The 25,560-nt window shown below is 35.8% G+C and overlaps 1 protein-coding gene across 1 annotated transcript; it reads left to right on the plus strand.

The window, feature by feature from the left end:
* Positions 1-24,117: 24,117 nt before the first annotated feature.
* On the plus strand, positions 24,118-25,189 carry LOC108452514 (heavy metal-associated isoprenylated plant protein 28). The gene is made up of 3 exons (XM_017750311.2): positions 24,118-24,400; positions 24,484-24,559; positions 24,664-25,189. Exons 1-3 carry the CDS (start codon positions 24,395-24,397, stop codon positions 25,017-25,019), a joined length of 438 nt encoding a protein of 145 aa, XP_017605800.1. The 5' UTR covers positions 24,118-24,394; the 3' UTR covers positions 25,020-25,189.
* Positions 25,190-25,560: the final 371 nt, after the last annotated feature.

Consider the following 25,560-nt stretch of genomic DNA (forward strand, 5'->3'; position numbering starts at 1 on the left):
ATTTCATTGTCAAAAAATCAACTCGATTGTGAGGCGAGTTGAGCCTCAGGTCACACGCCGAGGTATTTTCAATTTCCGTTTTTCAATTTTTGCCTTTCAAAAAAAAAATCAACTCATATTGCGAGAGGTGAGTTGAGCCTTGGCTCACGACCGAGCTATTTTCAATTCATCTTTCAAAAAATCAACTCATATTGCGAGAGGTGAGTTGAGCTTCAGATCACACACTGAGGTATTTTTTCAATTTATATTTTTCAAAAAAATCAACTCACATTGCAAGATGTGAGTTGAGCCTCGGGTCACATGTCGAGGTATTTTCAAAATCTGTTTTTCAGATTATGTTTTCAAAAATCAACTCATATTGCGAGAAGTGAGTTGAGCCTTGGCTCACGTGCTGAGCTATTTTCAATTTTTTTTTTCAAAAAAATTCAACTCATATTGCTAGAGGTGAGTTGAGCTTTTTAATTTCTGCAAGAGTTGAGTTGAGTCTTTTAATTTCTGTTTTTCAAAAATCAACTCATATTGCGAGAGGTGAGTTGAACCTTTAGTCACATATCGAGGTATTTTCAAAATCTTCTTTTCAAGTTAAGTTTCAAAAAATCAACTCATATTGCGAGAGATGAGTTGAGCCTTGGCTCACGTGCTGAGCTATTTTCAATTCTGTTTTTAATGTCTGCTTTAGAGAGTCAATTCATATTGCGAAAAATGAGTTGAGCTCGGGATCACATGCCGAGTAGAGAATAAAGATTGAAGCTGATTGAAGACGCCGATTCGTCTCTTTAAAGTTGCAATGGAGTTGATCGAGGTATCGATCTTGCCTTTACGGAGTTGCGTAAGAAAAGACCACAAACCTTATCTCACCGAAGCGATAGAAGAGTAGATTGAAGTTGTAGATCTCACCTTTACGAAGTTACAGTGAAGTAGATCGAAGCCATACATTTCATATCCTTGAAGTTACATCGGAATAAATTGAAGCTACAAGGCGTATATCACAAGATGCAGTGGAGTGAACCAAAGCTACAAGATGCGGTGGACTGAAAAGGGACTAACTAAACAAGAAGAGTTCCAAAGCAAGTCAAGACCTAGCAAGACCGGGCAAATTTGGTCTTCCTTGAAAGTCTTTGCTCTATTATTGTTGCACGACAATGAGCAAAGAGGGGCAGCTGTAGAAGCCCAAATTGCCCGGGCCCTATTATATCAAAACCCAACCAAACCTCTAAACCCACTAAAATCCTTAACCCATGACCCATTTACATCTACCCAAACCCATTGCAAAACCCAAATATTAAACCCAATTCAAAAGCCCATTAAGCCCCCCCAAAAAAACCTAACCCCAAAAAAAGCCCATTAAGCCCCCCCTTGGCCGGATTCCTTTCCCCCTCCTTCTCTCTTCTTTCCCCTTCTTTTTTAGGTATTTTATATATATTATGTATATATTTTTAATGCCATTAGTTATATATTTCTTATGTATATATTCTTAAATACTATTATATACATATATATATTTTAAATACCATATTGTATATATTATTATTACAAATTATTACTATTGCTAGTATTATTATAACTATTATTATATTAGTGTATATTTTATGTACATATGTATATATATATATATATTTTGCACATATCATTATTTTATATTATTGTTGTAAATTTTTATGTATATATTTTTTATGTACGTTTCCTAATATTTTCTTTTATTGTAGATATTATTATTATTATTATTACATACTTTTATTATATGCATATATATATGTATTTTTATGTACATATTATTATTTTATATTATTATTACCAAATATATCATTTTTCCTATTTTATTATTAGTACATGATTTGTTTTTATTTTGTAAATATCATTATTATTGTTATTCTAATATTCTAGTATTCCATGTTAATATTTTTCATTAATGATATCATTTTTTTGCGTCCTTTATCTATTTTTAATTTCTCACTTTAGGAATATTTTTCTCATGTTTTAATTAATTTAAAAATAAGGCGATGTACCGATTTAATATTAAGCCATCGATTTCATCGCTATGTTGGGTGAAATTAAATCGCTTGTGTTAAGAAACGGGACACCCTTTCTAAAAAAAATCGAAAACTAAAAATTCTCATTTTTCAATCGGATCACGATTAAATATTATATTGAACTCGTATTTTTGAAAATCAAGTCAACACATGTTTATGAGATACCAATTTTGGGCGTCATGAGCGTGCTAATACCTTCCTCACAGAATCGACTCCGAACCCCAATTTTTCTCTGGACTTTCACATAGATCTAAATTTGGCCTTCTTTTTGTTTTAAAATAATTTTATTAGGTGTCCGATCACACCTATAAAAAAGGATCGGTGGCAACTCCCTTTGTTAATAAAATCGAAAGTTGGTTTTCAAATGTTTAATAAATCGCCACAATTAGCGACCGACTGAAAGAAAATTTTTTTTTTACGTCGCTACAATTTTAATTAAGTCCCTTTTATTTTTATTTTTCATTTTGTGATTTATTTTTGTTTTAAAGGCACATTCAACACTTTTATCTTTGATTTACGTTTTATATTTTAGGTTAGTTTAATGCTTTTATTTTATTTCTCTTTTCTTGGATCACTATTGTATTGTTTGCTTTTTTTATGTTATATTATTACAACATTTTGCATAATGCTTCGTAAATATCCTTGTATATATTACTAGTATATATATATATATATATATGCTTTATAATAAAATTCAAGTTTATTTTATGCACATTATGTAACCCTATGTAATATTTTTTTAGCTACTATCATTATATGTGCATACATTTGTGAACACCCACATTTAATCTATACACTACTAAACCGATGTATTTTATAACAAAGTTATTTTTATTTCATGCATATTATTAATATCGTATTATTTTATATACATATAATTTCCTTCAAATATATTCTTATATTATATTACATAATTCTCATAATATATCTTTTAAATCATCGTTATGCAAGTGTATATATATATATCGATACCTACCTTTGATCTATATATTATTAAATCCATATATTTTAATATATATTTTTGCTATTCGAATATGCTTTGTATATATGTCTTACATAAAATTTAAGTTATTTTACATTCATTTACATTAGTATATGTTTTTGATTTACATACATTATTAAACCTACATTTTATATACATAGTCTTCTTTATACAAAAGTATGCTTTTAAGTCCATCATAATTTATAATAAAATAATTCAATCTTGAGTACGTTTCTATGGCATTTTTACAAGCAATTATTTCTAGTTTATTTATATACATATATATAATTTATGATAAAATCAATTTTTTTATATATATAATTCATATTTTAATTCCATGTTATCTTTGTATAAATTACTTCAAAATTTACTCATGCTTGTATATATATATGTAGCTACATGCTTTATACCCATTATCCTTTCACATCTTATATATTATATAGATTATTCTCATGGTAGGGATATTACCAACCTTAAGTAAATGCTTTATGGCTAAATATTTAGTATTTTATTTGATCCAAACGTTTTTGTAACATCTATTAAATTTTCTTTACGTATATATATGTTCTCAACTTTTCGTTTATAAATTATTTCAAACTCTAGCATATATCATTTGATTGTTAGTCCATCATTTTTAGTCTATTATTTTTGTGTCACGTTGATTCCGTATCGTTTGGTATCTCATGTGTTAATTATATTCACGATATTTCTTGTATATTTGCTACATCGTGCTTGCTCATTTTTATATGTCATTACATCAATTATTCTCCATGCATTATTGTAATCGGATTACATTTTTTTTAGGTTTACCATATTTAATTATTAGTTTGTTAGTTGATCGTATCTCATATATCCGTTATCCCATATCATCATTCTTCATTTAGTTTATGAAATGTGGTTTTATAAAATCCGAATTTTTATGAACAATTTCATCTTATTTCAAGTCGAATTAATACAGTTTTATAATTATTCATTTAAAAACTCTTTAAAACGAAGACGAGATTTGATATTTTGGCAATTCGCGGAATCGTGCCCTAACGTGTTGGGTTGCAATTTCGCGTTTGCTCAAAATAATCGAATATCCCTTCAAAATTTCACCTATGTCTTTTAAAAACCCCTTAAACGAAGGCGATATGCGATATTTGGCAATTCAAGGAATCATGCCCTAACGTGCTGGGTTGCAATTTCTCGTTTGCTTAAAATAATCAAATATCCCTTCAAAATTTCACTCATGTCTTCTAAAAACTCTTTAAAACAAAGGAAATACTCGATGTTTGGCAATTCGGGGAGTAGTGCCCTATCGTGCTGGGTTGCAATCTCCCGTTTGTATTAAATAATCGAATATCCCTTCGGAATTTCACTAATATTTTCTAAGGTGAGGCAATGGTCAATATTTGGAAATTCGAGGAATCGTGCCCTACTGTATTGGGTTTCAGTTTTTCGTTGGACTAAATCGTTGAGCATCCTTTTGTGATTTTCGAATTATAAATTTTCGGACGTCGAAACAAGAAGATTTTTGGCAACTAACTCGGATTACTCAAAAAAAAAAAAAGAACAACATTTCAAAAACATCTTTAAATTTTAGACATAAGGACAGTATTTAATCGATTCGGTACCAATTTTGGGCATAGTGAGGGTGCTAATCCTTCCTCATGCGTAACCGACTCCCGAACCCGTTTTCTCAAAAGTTCGTGGACCAAAATCGTTGTTTTAGTAAACCAAAAATGTTTTATTAAAATGACCAAATTCTTAGGTGATCCGATCGCACCAAAACAAAAGGATCGGTGGTGACTCCATATTTCTGTTTTTCAAAAGTCGATTCCCCCGTTTTCATTTAACCTAAAATTTTTAAGAAAGGGATGGTTTTGACAGCTTGGCGACTCCACTGGTGTAACGCCCCCACACCCGAGACCGTCGCCGGAGTCGAGTATGAGGTGTTACTAAGCTTAGTTTAACATTTTTAGAACTTTGGATTATTTGTTTCTACATTCACAGCTTTTAAGCTACTTGCGTCACAGTCACAAGAAAAATCATATCTCGAGTTATGAAACTCAAAATTAAGATCCGTAAATTTTCCCTGAATATAGACTCATATACCTATCTACAACTATTTTTCTAGAATTTTTGGTTGGGCCAATTAGTACAGTTTATTAGTTAAAGTTACCCTTGTTTTAGGACTCGATTGGTCTGACCTCTGTTTACTACGAACCACATTTCTCTCTGTAAAAAATTTATATGACTATGAGGTTTGTTTCTACTAAAACTAGACTCAATAAGTATTCTGAGGATATAAAATACACCACCTAATTATATCTTTACAATTTATGGTGAATTTCTAAAATAGGAACAGGGGATTCAGAAACTGCTATGACTCTGTTTCACTAAAATTCAAATATCTTCTAACATATACTTCCTTTACTTTTTTAATTTCTTTCATGTGAAACTAGACATAATAACCTTCAATTTGATATGTATTTCACCACCAAATTCAATTTCTATGATTTTAGTAAATTTTCAAACTCGCGTTAGTGTTGCTGCGGTATTCTGTTTATGGTAAATTTCATCCTTTTTATGAGTTTTATGCACTAAGTATCTTAATAGTTTTCCTTAACATCAAACATAATCTAAACTAACCATTTTCATAATTTATCATTATCAAGCATTTCCTCAACCATTTCACAACCATACCATAAGATCATTTACACAAAATGGGTATATTGCTATACATGCCACACTTAAATTTACAAGCCATTTACCAAAAATCTTCGGATAGTGTGATGAGCCTTCGACCTATCCCGACTCACAGTGGCTTGTCCAAAACTACAATGAGTAAGAAGGAGGAGTAAGCATAAATGCTTAGTAAGTTCATATGCAAATAATAAGTAACATAACAAACAGTTATACCAGTCAACATTAGCATACATCACTAAAACACATATCACATTTTAATCATTCTTCATCATCTTATTACCTTATCGTGGTTGTATCAATACTCAACCCGAGGGTTAAATACATACCTGTCCAAAATATCCATTTCATATCACTTACCAATACGTCTCTTTACATCTCGAAATTTTCCTCCATTTGAGTAGAACTTTACCCGTTGAACACATCGAATATAATTCGGATACATGGATAACTTGCACATAAGTGCCACATATTCAATCAAGCAATCATGTAACCCGCCCATAAGCGAACTCGGACTCAACTCAACGAGCTCGGGCGTTCGCATCCATAAGTGAACTCGGACTCAACTCAATGAGTTCGGATGCCTAGTTACATCTCACGAACTCGGACTCAACTCAACGAGTTCGGACATTCGCATCCATAAGTGAACTCGGACTCAACTCAACGAGTTCGGATGCTCAACCATCCTAGTGACATGTCACTTGTATCCTAATCTATTCCTAAGGTTCAAACGGGCTTTTTCCTCGAACACTTATCCTTGCCGTCTTCCGTAGAATGTCGAAATCAATACTCGGTAACAATTATATTTAACAAGTAGTTCACATAATTTACATATTATTTGAAATTAACCACAAAGCATACATTTCATAATAAAATTCAGCATAACACATAATTAATATCAATAACTTAAAAATAACAATTATGCTACATTATTTACACATGAACTTACCTTGGTACCAAAATACAAAGATTTTGCAATTTAGTCCATAATCTTTTCTTTTCCTCGATTGAGGTCGATTCCACGTCTTTCTTGATCTAAAATAACACATTTAGCTTATTTAATACTCACATTATCAAATTAATCCTTAACTCAAATTTTGGCAAAATTACAATTTTACCCCTAAACTTTTGCATATTTACATTTTGCCCCTAGGCTCGGGATTAAACTTTATTCCTTATTCTTATGTTTTACAACATGCTGATCACTTTTCTCTTCTATGGCAACATCAAATTCTCACTCTAACATGTACTTGTGACTATTAGGTATTTTTACCGATTAAGCCCTTTTACTCGTTTTTGCTTAAAATCAAGTAGTACAAGTTGTCTAACATAATTTAAAACTTTATATTCTATCATAAAACATCAAAATACACAAATTTCACCTATGGGTATTTTTCCAAATATAAACCCTAGGTTAAATTATTGCTAACATAAGCTTTATCGAGTTAAGGGATCTCAAAACGTAAAATCATTAAAAGCGGGCTTGGAATCACTTACTATGGAGCTTGGAAGCTTGAAACAAACCCTAGCTATGGAGAACCCTTGAAATTTCGGCCTAATGAAGAAGATGGACAAAATTGGCTTTTAATTTTGTTTTTAATTCATTTTAATAACTAAATGACCAAAATACCCTTACTACTAAACTTTCCAAAATTCCTTCCATGTCCTAATTTTGTCCATGAACTTAAAATTGGTAAAATTGCTATTTAAGACCTCCTCATTAATATTCCAAAACAATTTCATACTAAAAACTTCTAGAATGCAAGTTTTGCAACTTATTCGATTTAGTCCCTACTTTCAATTTAAGCACTTTAGGCATAGAATTTCATCACGAAATTTTCACACAATCATGCAATCATATCATAAACATCAAAATCATTGTAAAATAATTATTTCTATCTCGGATTTGTGGTCACGAAACCACTATTCCGATTAAGCCCTAATTCAGGATATTACAACTCTCCCCTTTTAAAGATTTTCGTCCTCGAAAATCTTACCAGAAACAGTGTGGGTATTGGTTTCTCATAGTTTCTTCAGTTTCCCATGTAGTCTCTTCTACCCCATGCTTTTGCCACAACACTTTCACAAGTGCAACACTTTTATTTCTTAGTTGTTTGACTTCTCGAGCTAAAATCTTAATTGGTTCTTCTTCATAAGTCATATCCGTCGCAGTTCAATTTCGCGGTGAAATTATATGTGAAGGATCCGAACGATACCGACGTAACATAGATACGTGAAACACATCATGAATCTTTTCTAATTCGGTGGTAACGCTAGCCGATATGCTACCGCTCCAACTTTTTCAATTATTTCATCTTGTCCAATAAAACGCGAACTTAACTTGCCCTTTCGTCCAAATCTAAGGACTTTCTTCCATGGAGACACTTTCAAAATACCTTATCACCAACTTGAAACTCAATGTCCTTTCGCTTTAGGTCTGCATAAGATTTCGCTCTATCTGAAGCGACTTTCAAACAATCTCGAATTATCTTCACTTTTCTTCGCTTTTATTAGATCAACTCCATAAATCTGATTTTCCTTGAGTTCAGTCCAATACAATGGCGTTCGACACTTACGACCATATAATGCTTCATAAGGTGCCATTTTCAAGCTCGTCGATAGCTATTATTGTAAGCAAATTCCACCAACGGTAAGTATCTTTCCCAACTTCCTTGAAATTCCAATACACAACATCCGAGCATATCTTCAAGAATCAATTACTCTCTCGATTGTCCATCGGTTTGTGGATGAAAAGCAAGATCGAAATTTAACCCATACCTAACGCGTCTTGCAACTTTTGCCAAAACCGCGAGGTAAACCTTGGATCTCTATCTGAAATAATCGATAATGGTATTCCGTGTAATCTAACAATTTCTTTAATATACTGATTCAGCCAACTTGTTAAGAGAATAATTAAATGACGTCATCGGGATAAAATGAGCCGACTTAGTTAATCATCAACTATTACCCAGATGGCATCTTTCTTTCACGGAGTCAATGGCAATCTGAAACAAAATCCATAGTAATCCGATCCCATTTCCATTCAGAACCATAATAGGTGGAGTAATCCTCAAGGTACTTGGTGTTCAACTTTCACTGTTGACAAATTAAGCATTTGGACACAAACTCGATATATCTCTTTTCATTCCATTCCACCAATACATTTTCTTCAAGTCATTATACATTTTCGTACTACCGGATGAATCGAGAAATAACCACTATGTGCTTCCTGTAGGATCTTTTGAATCAATTCCTCATTCTTGATTTTCAAATCCGATCTTTAAACATTAAGCACCCATCGAACCAATTCAAATCGATCCGTGATCGACTTCACTCTTTATTTTCTTTTGGCTAGCAAATCTTGATCATTTTTCGAGTTTGAAATCTTTTGTAAAAACATTGGTTTTGCTCTTAACTCTGCTAGAATCGAACCATCATTTGACACTTTCAACCGAGTGTTCATAACTTTCAAAGCAAACAACAACTTTCGCTCAAAGCATCAAGAACCACATTCGCTTTTCCGGATGATAATCAATAACAAGCTCGTAATCTTTCAACAACTCCAACCATCTTCGTTGTCTCAAATTCAAGTCTTTTGTGACATCAAGTACTTAAGACTTTTGTGGTCGGTATATACCCGACATTTTCACCATACAAATAATGTCGCCAAATTTTCAAAGCAAACACCACCGCAGCCAATTCCAAATCGTGAGTAGGATAATTCCTCTCATGAGGTTTTAAGCGCCTCAAGCATATGCCACCACTTTTCCTTCTTGCATGAGCACACACCCCAAACCATTTAGAGAAGCATCACTATACACCACAAATTCTTTACCGATTCGGGCTGTACTAACACTGGTGCCTCTGTTAATAACTTTTCAATTCTTCAAAACTCTGTTGACATTCTTCCGTCCATTCAAATTTAACATCCTTTCGGAGTAATCTAGTTATAGGAGCAGCAATTATAGAAAATCCATTTACAAACCGCCGATAATACCCAGCTAGCCCCAAGAAACTTCTAACTTCAGTTACGTTTTTCGGTGGTTTCCAATCAACAATGGCTGAAATTTTACTAGGATCAACCCGTATACCATCACCTGAAACAATATGACCCAAAAATCCAACTTCCCGTAGCCAAAATTCACTTTTACTAAACTTAGCATACAACTGTTTATCTCTCAAAGTTTGCAAAACTATCCTCAAATGCTCAGCATGCTCTGTATCATCTTTTGAATAAATTAAAATATCATCTATAAACACCGCAACAAATTTGTCCAAATATGGCCGAAATATGCGATTCATTAAATCCATAAACACAGCAGGAGCATTTGTCAATCCGAATGGCATAACTAAAAATTCATAATGACCATACCTTGTTCTAAAAGCGCTTTTAGGTACATCCGACTCCTTTACCCGCAGATTGGTAATACCGGATCTCAAGTCAATCTTTGAAAACCATGTCGCTCCTTTTAGGTGATCAAACAAATCATCAATTCTCGAAACGGATACTTGTTTTTGATTGTCACCTTGTTTAACTGCCGATAATCAACACATAATCTCATAGAACCATCCTTCTTTTCACAAATAACACGGAGCACCCCAAGGTGAAAAACTTCGGTCTCACAAAACCTTTATCACCAACTCTTGCAATCTGCGACTTTAATTCCTTCAACTCTGCTGGTGCCATTCTATACGGAGCAATCGAAATCGGAGCTATTCCCGATATCAAATCAATACCAAATTCTACTTCCCTAACTGGAGGCAAACCCGACAATTCTTCTGGAAATACGTCCGCAAATTCACACACAACCCAAGACCGATTCAACTTTCTTTTCAACTTCTTTTGTATTAATTACATACGCCAAATAAGCTTCATAACCCTTTCTCAGATATCTTTGAGCCGACATTGAAGAAATCACACTAGGCAATGCCTCTGATTTATCTGATTCAACCCACAGAGTTTCACCATTTCCACACTTTAATTCTATAACATTTTCTTTGCAATTTACTATAGCATCATGCAATGTCAACCAATCCATACCCAAAATAACATCAAATTCATCAAACGGCAACAACATCAAGTCGGTAGGAAAGTAATGATCCCGAATCATTAAAGGACATTTCTTACATACTTTATCAACAATACACATTTGCCTAACGGATTCGACACTCTAATCATAAATTCAGTATTCTCAACAGTATATTCATACTAGACACCAATTTCATGCACACATATGAATGAGTAGAACCGGATCAATCAAAGCAATAACATTAACATTATAGAGAGAAAATGTACCGTAATCACATCGGTGAGGAAGCATCTTCACGCCGCTTTAATAGCATAAGTTCTAGCCGGAGCCCTTCCTTCAGTCTAACCTGCATCCTCGCTACATTCTTCTCGCTTGTTTCACTTCCACTTTTCTCGATACCTTCCCTCGAGTCCATCCCACTTGTTTTTGTATTCTGAAATTTTTCTTTTTCAGCTCTCTCTGGGCAATCTTTAATAAAATGATCCAGAGAACCACATCGAAAACATTTATTTGCTCTACACGGACCAAAATGATTTCTACCACACAGCTGGCACTCAGGTTTAACAAATCTCGAGTTCCCTACACTTTGGTGCAAGTAGTCCGGGATTTAGGACCCACATTTTGCTTCTTATAATTCCCATATGATTGCCCAGCTGAAGCTTGGGGACGAGGATTCATATTCCTTGACTTTCCGGTTTGCTGTGAGGGTGCATTACTCATTGGTCTTTTCTTCCAATTTCGTGTTTGATTCTACCTTTTTCTTTTCCTTCAAGAATTCTTCACCTTGCAAGCTCGATCGACAAGTACCACCATTTCTTTTAGTTCAAGGATCCCAACAAATACCTTAATGTCTTCGTTAAGCCCGTCTTCAAATCGTCGGCACATCTTGGCTTCAGAGGAACATATTCCCGCATACTTACTTAATCGAACAAACTCTCTTTCATATTCGAGATCATCATATTACCTTGCTTCACTCAAGAAACTCTTTACATTTCGATCAATAAATCTTTCACTAATATATTTCTTCCAAACTCTTCTTGAAAAATTCCCAAGTTATTTTCTTTCGGTACCACCAAATCAAAGTCTTCCACCAATTATAAGCTGGATCCCTCAACAAAGATATAGCGCATTTTAAACATTCTTCAGGTGTACAAGATAATTCATCAAATACCCGGATAGAATTCTCAAGCCAGAACTCTGCTTTATCGGCGTCATCATCAATATTTGCTTTAAATTCCTCGGCCCCTTGCTTGCGAATTCTATCAACGGGGGTTCTGTGAAATTTTATCATATCCACTCCATGAGGCATTGGAGGCATAGGTTGAGGAATTGGGGGAGGTGGGGGAGGTCGTACATTTGGGTTCGTCGAACGAACTCGAAGTACCATGCACTCATCATTTGGAGAAAGGCTTCCGATCCCTTTCTCCTCCTCCCCGACCAACAAGAGGGGTGGGTTTTAGTCGGCGCTGCTCCTTCAAATGAAGTGGCGCATTACTCTCTACTTCATCTGCCACAAATGGATCGGGATCCATTTACTATATAAAAAATTCATTTAAAAGGTCAAGTCGTCACACTATCACAATTCATACATATGGCATGTATAGCAAAATCCGTACATACAACACGTAGTCCGAGAACCGACTAAACCTGCTCTGATACCACTAAATGTAACGCCCCCACACCTGAGACCGTCGCCGGAGTCGAGTATGAGGTGTTACTAAGCTTAGTTTAACATTTTTAGAACTTTGGATTATTTGTTTCTACATTCACAACTTTTAAGCTACTTGCGTCACAGTCACAAGAAAAATCATATCTCGAGTTATGAAACTCAAAATTAAGATCCGTAAATTTTCCCTGAATATAGACTCATATACCTATCTATAAATATTTTTATAGAATTTTTGGTTGTGCCAATTAGTACAGTTTATTAGTTAAAGTTACCCCTGTTTTAGGACTCGACTGGTCTGACCTCTGTTTACTACGAACCACATTTCTCTCTGTAAAAAATTCATATGACTATGAGGTTTGTTTCTACTAAAACTAGACTCAATAAGTATTCTGAGGATATAAAATACACCACTTAATTATATCTTTACAATTTATGGTGAATTTCTAAAGTAGGAACAGGGGATTCAGAAACTGCTATGACTCTGTTTCACTAAAATTCAAATATCTTCTAACATATACTTCCTTTACTTTTTTAATTTCTTTCATGTGAAACTAGACATAATAAGCTTCAATTTGATATGTATTTCACCACCAAATTAAATTTCTATGATTTTTAGTAAATTTTCAAACTCGCGTTAGTGTTGCTGCGGTATTCTGTTTATGGTAAATTTCATCCTTTTATGAGTTTTTATGCACTAAGTATCTTAATAGTTTTCCTTAACATCAAACATAATCTAAACTAACCATTTTCATAATTTATCATTATCAAGCATTTCCTCAACCATTTCACAACCATACCATAAGATCATTTACACAAAATGGGTATATTGCTATACATGCCATACTTAAATTTACAAGCCATTTACCAAAAATCTTCCTGATAGTGTGGTGAGCCTTCGACCTATCCCGACTCCGAGCTGGCTTGTCCAAAACTACAATGAGTAAGAAGGAGGAGTAAGCATAAATGCTTAGTAAGTTCATATGCAAATAATAAGTAACATAACAAGCAGTTATACCAGTCAACATTAGTATACATCACTAAAACACATATCACATTTTAATCATTCTTCATCATCTTATTACCTTATCGTGGTTGTATCAATACTCAACCCGAGGGTTAAATAAATACCTGTCCAAAATATCCATTTCATATCACTTACCAATACGTCTCTTTACATCTCGAAATTTTCCTCCATTTGAGTAGAACTTTACCCGTTGAACACATCGGAATATAATTCGGATACATGGATAACTTGCACATAAGTGCCACATATTCAATCAAGCAATCATGTAACCCGCCCATAAGCGAACTCAGACTCAACTCAACGAGCTCGGGCGTTCGTATCCATAAGTGAACTCGGACTCAACTCAACGAGTTCGGATGCCTAGTTACATCTCACGAACTCGGACTCAACTCAACGAGTTCGGACATTCGCATCCATAACTCAACCATCCTAGTGACATGTCACTTGTATCCTAATCTATTCCTAAGGTTCAAATGGGTTTTTTCCTTTAACACTTATCCTTGCCGTCTTCCGTAGAATGCCGAAATCAATACTCGGTAACAATTATATTTAACAAGTAGTTCACATAATTTACATATTATTTGAATTAACCACAAAGCATACATTTCATAATAAAATTCAGCATAACACATAATTAATATCAATAACTTAAAAATAACAATTATGCTACATTATTTACACATGAACTTACCTTGGTACCAAAATACAAAGATTTTGCAATTTAGTCCACAATCTTTTCTTTTCCTCGATTGAGGTCGATTCCACGTCTTTCTTGATCTAAAATAACACATTTAGCTTATTTAATACTCACATTATCAAATTAATCCTTAACTCAAATTTTGGCAAAATTACAATTTTACCCCTAAACTTTTGCATATTTACATTTTTACCCCTAGGCTCGGGATTAAACTTTATTCCTTATTCTTATGTTTTACAACATGCTGATCACTTTTATTTTCTATGGCAACATCAAATTCTCACTCTAACATGTACTTGTGACTATTAGGTATTTTTACCGATTAAGCCCTTTTACTCGTTTTTGCTTAAAATCGAGTAGTACAAGTTGTCTAACATAATTTAAAACTTTATATTCTATCATAAAACATCAAAATACACAAATTTCACCTATGGGTATTTTTCCAAATATAAACCCTAGGTTAAATTATTGCTAACATAAGCTTTATCGAGTTACCGGGATCTCAAAAACGTAAAAATCATTAAAAACGGGGCTTGGAATCACTTACTATGGAGCTTGGAAGCTTGAAACAAACCCTAGCTATGGAGAACCCTTGAAATTTCGGCCTAATGAAGAAGATGGACAAAATTGGCTTTTAATTTTGTTTTAATTCATTTTAATAACTAAATGACCAAAATACCCTTACTACTAAACTTTCCAAAATTCCTTCCATGTCCTAATTTTGTCCATGAACTTAAAATTGGTAAAATTTCTATTTAAGACCTCCTCATTAATATTCCAAAACAATTTCATACTAAAAACTTCTAGAATGCAAGTTTTGCAACTTATTCGATTTAGTCCCTACTTTCAATTTAAGCACTTTAGGCATAGAATTTCATCACGAAATTTTCACACAATCATGAAATCATATCATAAACATCAAAATAATTGTAAAATAATTATTTCTATCTCAAATTTGTGGTCACGAAACCACTATTCCGATTAAGCCCTAATTCAGGATATTACAACTGGGGACCCTTTAAGAAAGTCTAGCCATAAAATCGATTATTTGCTGTCCTTTTGTCGAAAATCGAAAACTTGTTTTGAAAATCATGATTGCATTCGTTTGTATGATTGTTATGGTTCGGATATCATAGAATAGTACTACATTTCATTGCATGACCGCTGTGGTCACACCTTCTAAGTGGGAGTAAGAAACTACGCTTTCGTGAGGTTTTCACTTCCGCATGGGCTAGTGGATTGCTTCCGGGGTACATCCGTACCTATGATTTCGTGAGATTTTCATCTCCGCATAGTCATAGGTAGAGGTGTGCATGGGTCGGGCTACCCGACCCGGCCCGAAAGCCCGCCCAAAATGTGGGAGGGTTTGGACAAAAATATAGGCCCGAAAAATGGGGTTGGACAAAAAAATAAGGCCCATTTAAAAAATGGGCCGAGCCTAGGGTAAGATATTTTTAGCCCGGGCCCGGCTCGGCCCTGCTCGAATTCACTAAAGGACAAAAAAAATCTGCATATTTTTATTTTTTTTTATTTTTGAATGTTATTTTCTTGTAGTTTTCTCCATATTTTGTTACCATTTTACTATTATGTTGCTATTATTTTGTTGTTATTGTTTGGATATTGTATAAAATTTATTTTATTGTTAATTTTCTTATTATTTTAAAGGCATTTGTTAATTTTTTATTATTTTAGAAGTAATTGCTTGTTAAGTTGCATTTATCTTAGTGTTATTTAAGTCTACATATTTTTCAAAATTTATTTTCAATTTGTTGGGAAATATTTATTTTGATATTTTTAGTATTTTGATGTATTATATATATTTAAAAATAATAATAAAATAATATAAAAATTAATATGGGCGCCTTGACCGGCTCGGGTTTTAGTATTTTTATCCTGTCCTGCTTGGAAAAATTTTAGGCCCATTTTTGGGCCCACTGGCTTAACCGAGCCCAATAAATGAGCATGATTTTTAGTTGAGCCTGACGAACCCGGCCTGCCCGCCCATGAACACCTCTAGTCATAGGGAAATGTATCCCCCCGAACCGAACTCGATCTATATGAGCCTATAATGGGTGAGGATTGAGGAATCTGCTGGTTCGGGTACCTTATCTCTAGAACCGAACCACATATAATGAACCTTAGGAGTTATCCTTAGGTGGAGCCGCGTCGAGCCTTAGTACTTACCCATATATGCGTTGTAATTTATGTGCTTACATTTTATCGCTATTATCTGATACTAACCTGTGTTTTGTTTTGATTGTCTTTTTTGCATGACATTGCATATTAAAAGAGGTGTTAATCCGAATTCAATTACTAAGTTAGAAAGTTTGACATGGAGAATGAATTTTTTAGTAAAGTCGAGGATAATGCAACCGTTTATGCATGGTCGGTGAGGCTACAATTAGAGAGAGGGGATAGCTTGGCAGAAGGGTATATATCGGAGTTGTGGCAGAAGGGTATATATCGGAGTTGCAGGATTTCACTCGCGTCAATGTAGTACAGAATGAGCTGCAAGAGTTGAGAGACATTTGGGCTAGTTGGGATGAAGGGATCAAGCAGTTGTTTTATCAAAGCTATCGTGATATATCCTACTTGCTAGACATTAGAGTGGACAAGCATCTATTCAGGTTATAGTTCAGTTTTGGAATTCTGCTTACAAGTATTTCACTTTTGGAGAAGTGGATTTAGTACCTACCATGGAGGAATACACTACTCTGCTCAGGTGTCCAAAAATTCAAGTTCGGAAGACTTATGCCCGGGTTTTTAGTAGTCAAACTTTCGTGAAAAAATTAATGAGCATTTCTGGGATGAGCGAGCCTTGGGTCACTGCTCAGGTTCAACAAAAAAGAGATAGTAAATGTATCCCTTGGGAGAATTTGCGAGATTTGATTTTGACACATCCAGATGAAAGAAAGAGGGTCGATATCTTCGCCTTAAGCATCTACGGATCGGTAATTTTTCCTAAGGCTTTGAGACACGTGGACGAGGCAGTCATTGACTTATTCGATCGCCTTGAGAAGGGAATCACACCGGTACTGGCGATATTGGCAGAAACGTTTAAATCTTTGAGCTCATGTCGAAAGACAAGCGATGGGCGATTTATTGGATGTGCATAATTATTGATGGCATGGTTTTATTGGCACTTTTGAAAGGTAAACAAGGTTTCTTATCGGGTTATTCCCCGCTAAAAGCGGAGGCAGCTATACAAAGGAGAGAGGATATCTCGGAGGAGAAGTGGATGGGAATTCTTCAAAACCTCAAAGAGGGAGATATCGAGTGGAGAGCTTATTGGATGGTTTCTGATGAGATCATGTACCGATGTGGTAACTTTAATTGGGTGCCGTTGTTAGGAATTTGGGAAGCTACCGGGTATACTCTATTACTTGCGTTGAGGCAATATAAGTCGAGGCAGTTTGTACCCACAACCTACGGACTTGCTCAGAGTGAATTCTCTTTTAAAGGTGCTCACTATAAGAAGAAAGTTCGGGAGCTATCGGATGCTTGGAAGCAACCTTGTTGGATGAAGAGGTTGGCCGTCGATTTTATGGTAACGCCCGAGTATGACGGATGGTTTAAAAAGAGGGTTAATGATAACATTCCTAGGCCAAGTTTGGAGAATACTTGACCTATGGGGGAACAATTACAAGTCGCCCCGTCAGAATTGGAAATTATAAGGCAAGATTTCGAGAAGAAGAGTTCAGAGCTTGGGAAAAAAGATTGAACAATTGGAGGAAGAGAAGATGCACCTAAGATTAGATGCTGATGTCTAGAGGTTAGAGGCTGAAAAGTGGAGAAAGGGGAAAACTAAGGCCGAAGAAGATCTAGACAGCTTGAAGACTGACTATAAGAAATTACGCTTGTCTATGAGGACTGCGGGGTTAGGTAAAACTTTCGAACAATGGCACCATGAAATTCGAGAAGAGAAGACCAATGCCGATCGATAGGAAAAGAAATTCCGAGAAGCTCAGGCACGAAACGAAGGTTTAAAGAAGAGTCTTTCAGAAAGCAGAAATGGGCGAGGGGAATTAAAGGCTAGAGTGGCAGAACTTGAGAAGTCTCTTCATCAGTACCGAAACCGCAACACCGCGATGGAATTGAGAGCAAGCTTGAGCAAGATAAAAGAAATGAAAGGAAGAATAGAAGAGTTAGAGGCGTCACTGTAAAACTATGGGATTCAGTTTTTCGAGGCAAATGAGGACCGTTGGAAAGAGCAGCTTCACCATGCGCAATACCAAGTCAGAAACAGAGATTACCTTATGGGGGAAGCCATAACCCAGATCCAGGAGGTAGCTGACTACTTCCAAACTTTAACGGTACAGGCGGACATACTGAGCGTGAAGTACGAGTTGGAGTCGGATCGCGGACAAGAGCTGGCCTCATTGCTTAGGAAAATTAAGATTTTAAGCACAAGAGCAAAATTTTATCTGTAACTCAACTTTATGTAAAATATTTTATTTTCAAGTGAAATTTTCTAAAGGGAATTGAATCAAAATTGGTGCCTCCTTTGTATTCATGCATTTGTATTACATCATATCATTATGCATTAAAGTCCATAAGAGGTTTCTAATTAATTAATTAAAAATCATTTCGGTAACCTGGAAACCAACGAAAACCAACCAACTACGCACCCCTATGGTACAAGGAAAAAAATCAATGGATAAAAGACTTGAGAAATTGGAGCAAATGCAAAAAGACATGCAGTAACAAATGTAGTATCAAATGCAAGAGCAGCTAGCCAAGATTCAGCGAGAGATGAATGAGCAAATGATGGAATCTCAGAGAGAAATAATGAGTCAGTTATCCCAATTGCTGTTGGGAAGAACGGATAAGGGAAAGGGCCCCATGGACAAATTCGAGGAAACTAATGAAGATCCTCAATACCCCCCTGGCTTCACTCCGACACATGTACCGATAAAGCCCGAGATTAATCTACAAAAACCATCTGTCACGATCATGCCCCAGCAGGTTCAGGTTGGAGCTTCAATACCGATGAACTTCCAAACTGGCTCAGGCTCTAACTTTCTCAACAACCCGAACTATCCGCCCGTTCCCGATCTGGATGAAGTTGTTGACGAAGAAAATGCGAGGATGGATTCGTAAAAACAATTGGAAGAACGGTGTAGATGGCTCGAGGAGAAATTCAAAGCCCCAAAGTGCGGATCATCATCAAGGGATTGATGCCAAGGACTTGAGTTTGGTCACAGATTTAGTCCTTCCCCCTAAATTCAAAATGCCCGAATTTAAGAAATACAATGGAACGAGCTGCCCTAAAGCCCACATCACTATGTTTTGCAGGCGAATGACAGGATACGTTAACAACGACCAGCTGTTAATCCACTGTTTTCAAGACAGTCTGGTCAGAGCGGCATCTAAGTGGTATAATCAACTGAGCCGAGCTAAAATTAACTCATGGAAAGACCTGGCTCAGGCCTTTATGAAGCAATACAATCATGTGACGGACATGACCCCCGACAGAATCACTCTCCAGAACATGGAAAAGAAATCCAATGAAAGTTTCAGACAGTACGCACAAAGGTGGAGAGAAATGGCTATACAAGTTTAGTTGCCGCTTCTAGAAAAGGAGACGACGATGCTCTTTATTAACACCTTGAAGGCCCCTTTTATCACTCATATGTTGGGAAGCGCCACCAAGAGCTTCTCAGACATAGTGATGACCGGGGAAATGATCAAAAATGCTGTTAGAAGCGGTAAGATAGAATCAGGAGAGAGTGCCAGGAAGTCGGCCCCGAGGAAAAGAGATAATGAAGTGAACAGCACGAGCACATTCAACAAGGGTCAGTCCAAGTCACTTACCGTAAATCAGCCAAAGATGGTAGCCATTAATCAACGTAGCTCTGTAAGACAAGAATCTAACGCGAGGGAGAACACGGAAATGCCACAATTCACCCCTATACCCATGACGTATAGGGAGCTCTATCAGAACCTGTTCAATGCTCATGTAGTATCCCCTTTCTACTTGAAGCCACTGCAGCCCTCGTATCCCAAATGGTATGACACAAACGCCCAATGTAAATACCACGCGGGAATTACCGGGCACTCAATCGAAAATTACATTGCATTCAAGAAAGTAGTCGAAAGACTCATTAAGATGGGGATTGTGAGGTTTGACGACCCAACCGTACCCAACGTAGCAGGAAACTCGCTCCCCAATCATACCGACCAGGGAGTGAATGGGATAAGCGAAGGCAAAAACAAGAAGATCAAGTGTGAGGTTGCAAAAGTCAAGACTCCGTTGAGACGAGTGTGGAGGGAGATGGTCAAGAGAGATTTGATCGCGTTAGATTTGAGAAGAGAATCCAAAGAAGAGAGGAACTACTGCGAGTTCCACAATGAGGTGGGGCATGAAATCCAAGAGTGTGTGGAGTTCAGGGCCCTCGTGCAAAACATGATAGATAATAAAGAAATAGAGTTTTATCAAGAAGCTAAAAACCCCGTAGAGGGAGATATATGTGCGTCGGAGAGAGAATCGACTGCATAGAATCAAACAGCTAACTATCCCGTGGTTATCATATCGAGACCTAAAAATAATGAAGCTGGAGTATAAATGCCACCGAGGGTCATAATCTAAAGACCTGCAGTCTTCCCTACAAAGACAGTAAAAAGGTTCCATAGAATTATGATTGTAACGTGACGATTCCGAGGAAGGAAAGCCTGGTGGATGCTTCAAAAGAGGGTCAAGACGGGGGCTCCTATACACGTAGCGAGAGACGTTACGATACAGTAAATGAGGAGGCACAATCCACAAAAGGAAAAACCCTAGTGGTCGAGGAAATGAAGGAAAAAGTAACCAAATCTGTTAACGAGCCAGTTAACGAAGAGGAGGCCAAGGAGTTTTTAAAATTCCTAAAGCATAGCGAATACAGTGTGGTGGAACAGCTATGTAAACAACCGGCTCGTATCTCGGTGCTGGCCTTACTTCTAAGCTCGAAAGTTCATCGCAGCGCGTTGATGAAGGTCTTGAATGAGATATATGTTGCCAACGATATCTCCGTTAACAAGCTAGACCGTTTGGTTAGCAACATAAGTGCTGACAACTATATCTTTTGCAATGACGACGAGATACCATTCGGTGGCACTATTTATGTAGGCTTGTATCAGAATTACACTTCTCTTACACTATTTATAGTTGTGGAGTGTGCCTCGTATTTATGAGTCGACATCTCGATGAGGAAGAGCTGACATTGTGACAAAACAGTCACAAAGTCTTGACGAGAAGATTGGCCACATCCCGACGATGCAAAGAACAGTATTTCGATGAAGTGCATGTGACGTTGCGGCGTGGCAACGTATTCCCCAATTCAATCGGGTTTTCTTCTCCTAGTTAAACTTTGTTATTATTTTCCAGTTAAACTCTAATTAGTCTAGATTATTTTATTCATATTTAATCTATGAATTTAACCTATAAAAGGGGTTGTTGTAACCTAGAATAATAATCTTCATCATTCTTGAGATTGAGAGAATTTTGTGAGTTTTGAGGAATTTCATGTGTTAGCCAGAGTCCTTTGTTCTTTTAGGATTTAGGTTATTTGTTGAGATTATCTTCACATTATACTCTTTAGATTTTTGCTCATTTAATGAAGTCTCATAGGCCTGTGATTTTTTGTCCTCTTCTTAGGAGGAAATTTTCCACATAAATATTTGTGTGTTTGATATTCTTTACTTTTACTCTTATTTTTTCGTTGTTTATACGGGTCGATCCCCAACAAAAGGGTATCAAATCTTGGTTCGAATTCCATATATGGACACGTTTAGAGATGGCAATGAGGTTTGATGTCGAAAAGTTCAACGACTACACAAATTTCGATTTATGAAAAGTTCGAATGATGACAATTCTAGTTCAGAATGGCTTGAGAAAGGTCGTTATTAGGAAAAAGGTCGAAAACCTAGATCAGTCAAAATGGGATAAGCTTGATGAGAAGACCCTGTCTGCAATTCAGTTATGCCTCACGAATGATGTGTTGCGAGAAAACAAAATAGGCTTTTGGAGAAAGTTAGAATCCTTATATATGACAAAGTCTTTGGCAAATCGTTTTGTGCTGAAGCAATAATTGTACACATTCTGTATGAAAAAAGATGAGTCCATTAGGGCTCACAGAGAACGTTGAGGTTCAAATTGATGATAAGATCAGACCATGCTATTTTTGTGCTCTTTGCCCCCTTCATATAAGTCTTTCAAGGAAACCCTAATTTATGGGAGAAATAATCTCTTATTCTAAGAAGTAAAGAGAAACTTGCTGAGCAAAAACAAACTCGACAATGAGTTTGGTTCGGATAGCAGTTCAGGTTGGAAACCCTAATCATTTGTTGCGAGAAGTAAGGCTGGTTCAATGTCGAGGAATTGAGACAAGGTATGTGGCTACTGCAAAAAGAAAGGTCACATTAAGGCAGATTGTTAGAAACTACAAAATAAGAATAGCAGGGCTGTTGAGAGCTACGAGGATGAAGTAGTTAATGCTAATACGACCGAAGACAAGAGAGATGATTTGTTATTGGTGTCTATGACCGAAAGGTCTAATTTTACAACCGAGTGGATTCTGGATTTGGGGTTCTTTCCATAAGTGTTTCAATAGGGATTAGTTCTCCACATATAGTTTAGTTGAATGTGGGGTTGTGCATATGGGGAATGAATCACTCTATAAGATAACCAATATTGGTACAGTTTAGATTAGGATACACAATGGAATTATAAGGACACTGTCAGATGTCAAACATGTGCCTAACTTAGATAAAAACCTCATCTCCTTGAGTATGTTGACTCGAAAAAGTACAAAATCGTTATCGAGTCAAGCGACATTAAGATATCCCATGGAGCTCTCATTTTGATGAAAGGTCGATAGTCTATATGTCCTTCAAGGTTCAACCGTGACTAGTGTAGCAACGATTTCCTCAACAATTACGGAGTCAGAGCTGACTCGATGTCAGTCTAAGAAATTTGACTCTTTCAAGTTAGGCAGTGGATTTACAATTAAGAGTTTTTCAATTTTCAAGTTCAAACGTTAATTTGGACTTGGTGAGTATCCTGCAAATGTTTAGATAGGCCCGTAATGGACTCGAAAAAAGAGATATGAAAAAATACGAGTCAATGTGGAGATTTGTGGAGTGTGCCTCGTATTTACAAGCCGATGTCATGAAGAAACGACCACGACGTCCTGACGAGAAGATTGGTCACGTCGCAACGACACAAAGAACAGTGTCCCGACGAGGTGCATGCGACGTGTTTCCCAAGTCAACCGGATTTTCTTCTCCTAATTAAACTCTGTTATTGTTTCCTAGTTAAACTCTAATTAGTCTAAGTTATTTTAGTCCTATTTAATCTATAAACTTAGTCTATAAAAAGGGGTTGTTGTAACCTAGAATATAATAATCTTCATCATTCTTGAGATTGAGAGAATTTTGTGAGTTTTGAGAAATTTCAAGTTTTAGCTAGAGTCCTTTGTTCTTTCAGGATTTTGGGTTATTTGTTAATATTATCCTCATCTTGTACTCTTTTGGTTTTCGCTCATTTAATGAAGTCTAATTTATCCGTGATTTTTTGTCCTCTTATTTGAAGGGATATTTCTATATAAATATTTTGTGTTTGATATTCTCTACTTCTACTTTTATTTTGCTGTTATTTGAAGGGATTCCCAATAATAGCTCTTTCAAAATTTTGTGTAACACATTCAAATCAACGCTTGATTTAAACCAGTTTAAACTTCTCTATCAACAATTAAAACTTTAAGCTAGCTCTCTATTCCCCCCTATATTTCCTTTAATCATGCTGATTTGCTGTCTGTTAGAAGTTGTAGAAAAAAAAGAAAAGAAAAAGGTGTTTGAACTTTTTTGTGTCCAAAGAAATGAGAGCAAGTTAAGCTAGTTTCACGTGGGACTGACTATTAAAATCCAAATAACCAAACATCATTTAAGGTCAACGCCGACCAATATGGATGAAATCATGTTATTAAGTTAAGAAGTGCGGATGCCCATGCAAGGTGTGGTGGTATGCCCTTCCCAAAGCTTTCGATTCTCAACTTTGCTTCAAGAATACCGTTGAGAAACTCAAAGGTCGGTGCACTAAATCATAAATTATTCTAACCCATCATAAAAAAATAATTAAGAACAATAATCGTAGAGGTCCACTATGGTTTATATACAAGGAAGATGATACTTTGATCAGTCATATTCTGTCATCCACTTTCAAAAATCTCTTTTACACACTTCGACCGGAATTTTCAGATATAGTTAGATTCTTCTCAGCTTTTCAGCCACGGAAAATGACAGTAAGCATATATTCATATATGTCTTTTAGGGTTAGTATGTTTATAATTCATTTGGTAATATGGGTTTATATATATGTTCTCAGATCATAGAGATGAGAGTTCATATGGATTGTGCTGGATGTGAAAGCAAGGTGAAAAGCGCTCTTCAAAAACTCAAAGGTTGATATATATATATACCACAAAATTATCAATACGTAATTATCTTATACTTAGTTGTTAAATAATTGATAATTAACATTAAGGATTGTTCAATATGCACACAGGAGTCGACGAAGTTGACATCGATATGGGAATGCAAAAGGTGACGGTCACCGGACACGCAGACCAGAAAAAGGTTCTTAAAACTGTCCGAAGAACCGGTAGGCGAGCCGAGCTGTGGCAGCTGCCCTACAATCCAGAGCACCACAGTTTTGGTAATCACTACTACAATCAACACCAATGCAATGGCCCCATGACATATTATGCACCTCAGCCTTCCTCATCTTACAATTACTATAAGCATGGATATGATAGCAATGATCCTTCTTATTATCGTCTTCCGGTTCATTCAACCATTTTTGGTCATCAAACAGGTTCAGCTTTCAGTGATGAGAATCCTCATGCTTGCTCTATAATGTGAAATTAACTCAAATAAATATATAATTAAGAAATAACTGGTTGCAACCTTTGCTTTAGGCTAAGAATGATAAAGTTGTACTTTTGTTTTGGTTTTCCTTTATAATGTGGAAGCATATATTTTCTTTTAACTGTAGATGTGCAATCAAATATGTTTTCCTGGTTCAGTGTTAATTAGCTCCAATTCATGGTGTGTCAATATGTTACCCTTAAATTGAATGATCAATTATCTTAAAATTTTAAGTTTATAGGAAATGGTTAATTAATAAATTTACATGACAAAGTTCGTGTGCTAGTAAGATAAATTTGTATAGAAAAGTGAAATATAACCTACTGCAACAGATTATACTTGAGAAATTTATACTTCTATCATTCACCCTGCTCTCAATTGTGAGCACACAGTTTACTTAAACACCCAGTCTCTATAGAAGTCGAACAAAGAAACTAGAAAATAGACGCCCTGTTAGTGCATCAGCAACTTCATCAACAGCAGGAACATAGATCACTTGAATTAGGCCTTCCATAACCACGACGAAGCTAGGAAA

Source organism: Gossypium arboreum, chromosome 7, assembly GCF_025698485.1.
Source record: "Gossypium arboreum isolate Shixiya-1 chromosome 7, ASM2569848v2, whole genome shotgun sequence".
Taxonomy (NCBI): Eukaryota; Viridiplantae; Streptophyta; class Magnoliopsida; order Malvales; family Malvaceae; genus Gossypium; species Gossypium arboreum.

Bases quoted from the DNA above. Each gene is read 5' to 3' on its own strand.
- LOC108452514 (XM_017750311.2), top strand. The intron at 24,560-24,663 runs GTTGATATATAT...ATATGCACACAG, and splicing joins CGCTCTTCAAAAACTCAAAG to GAGTCGACGAAGTTGACATC.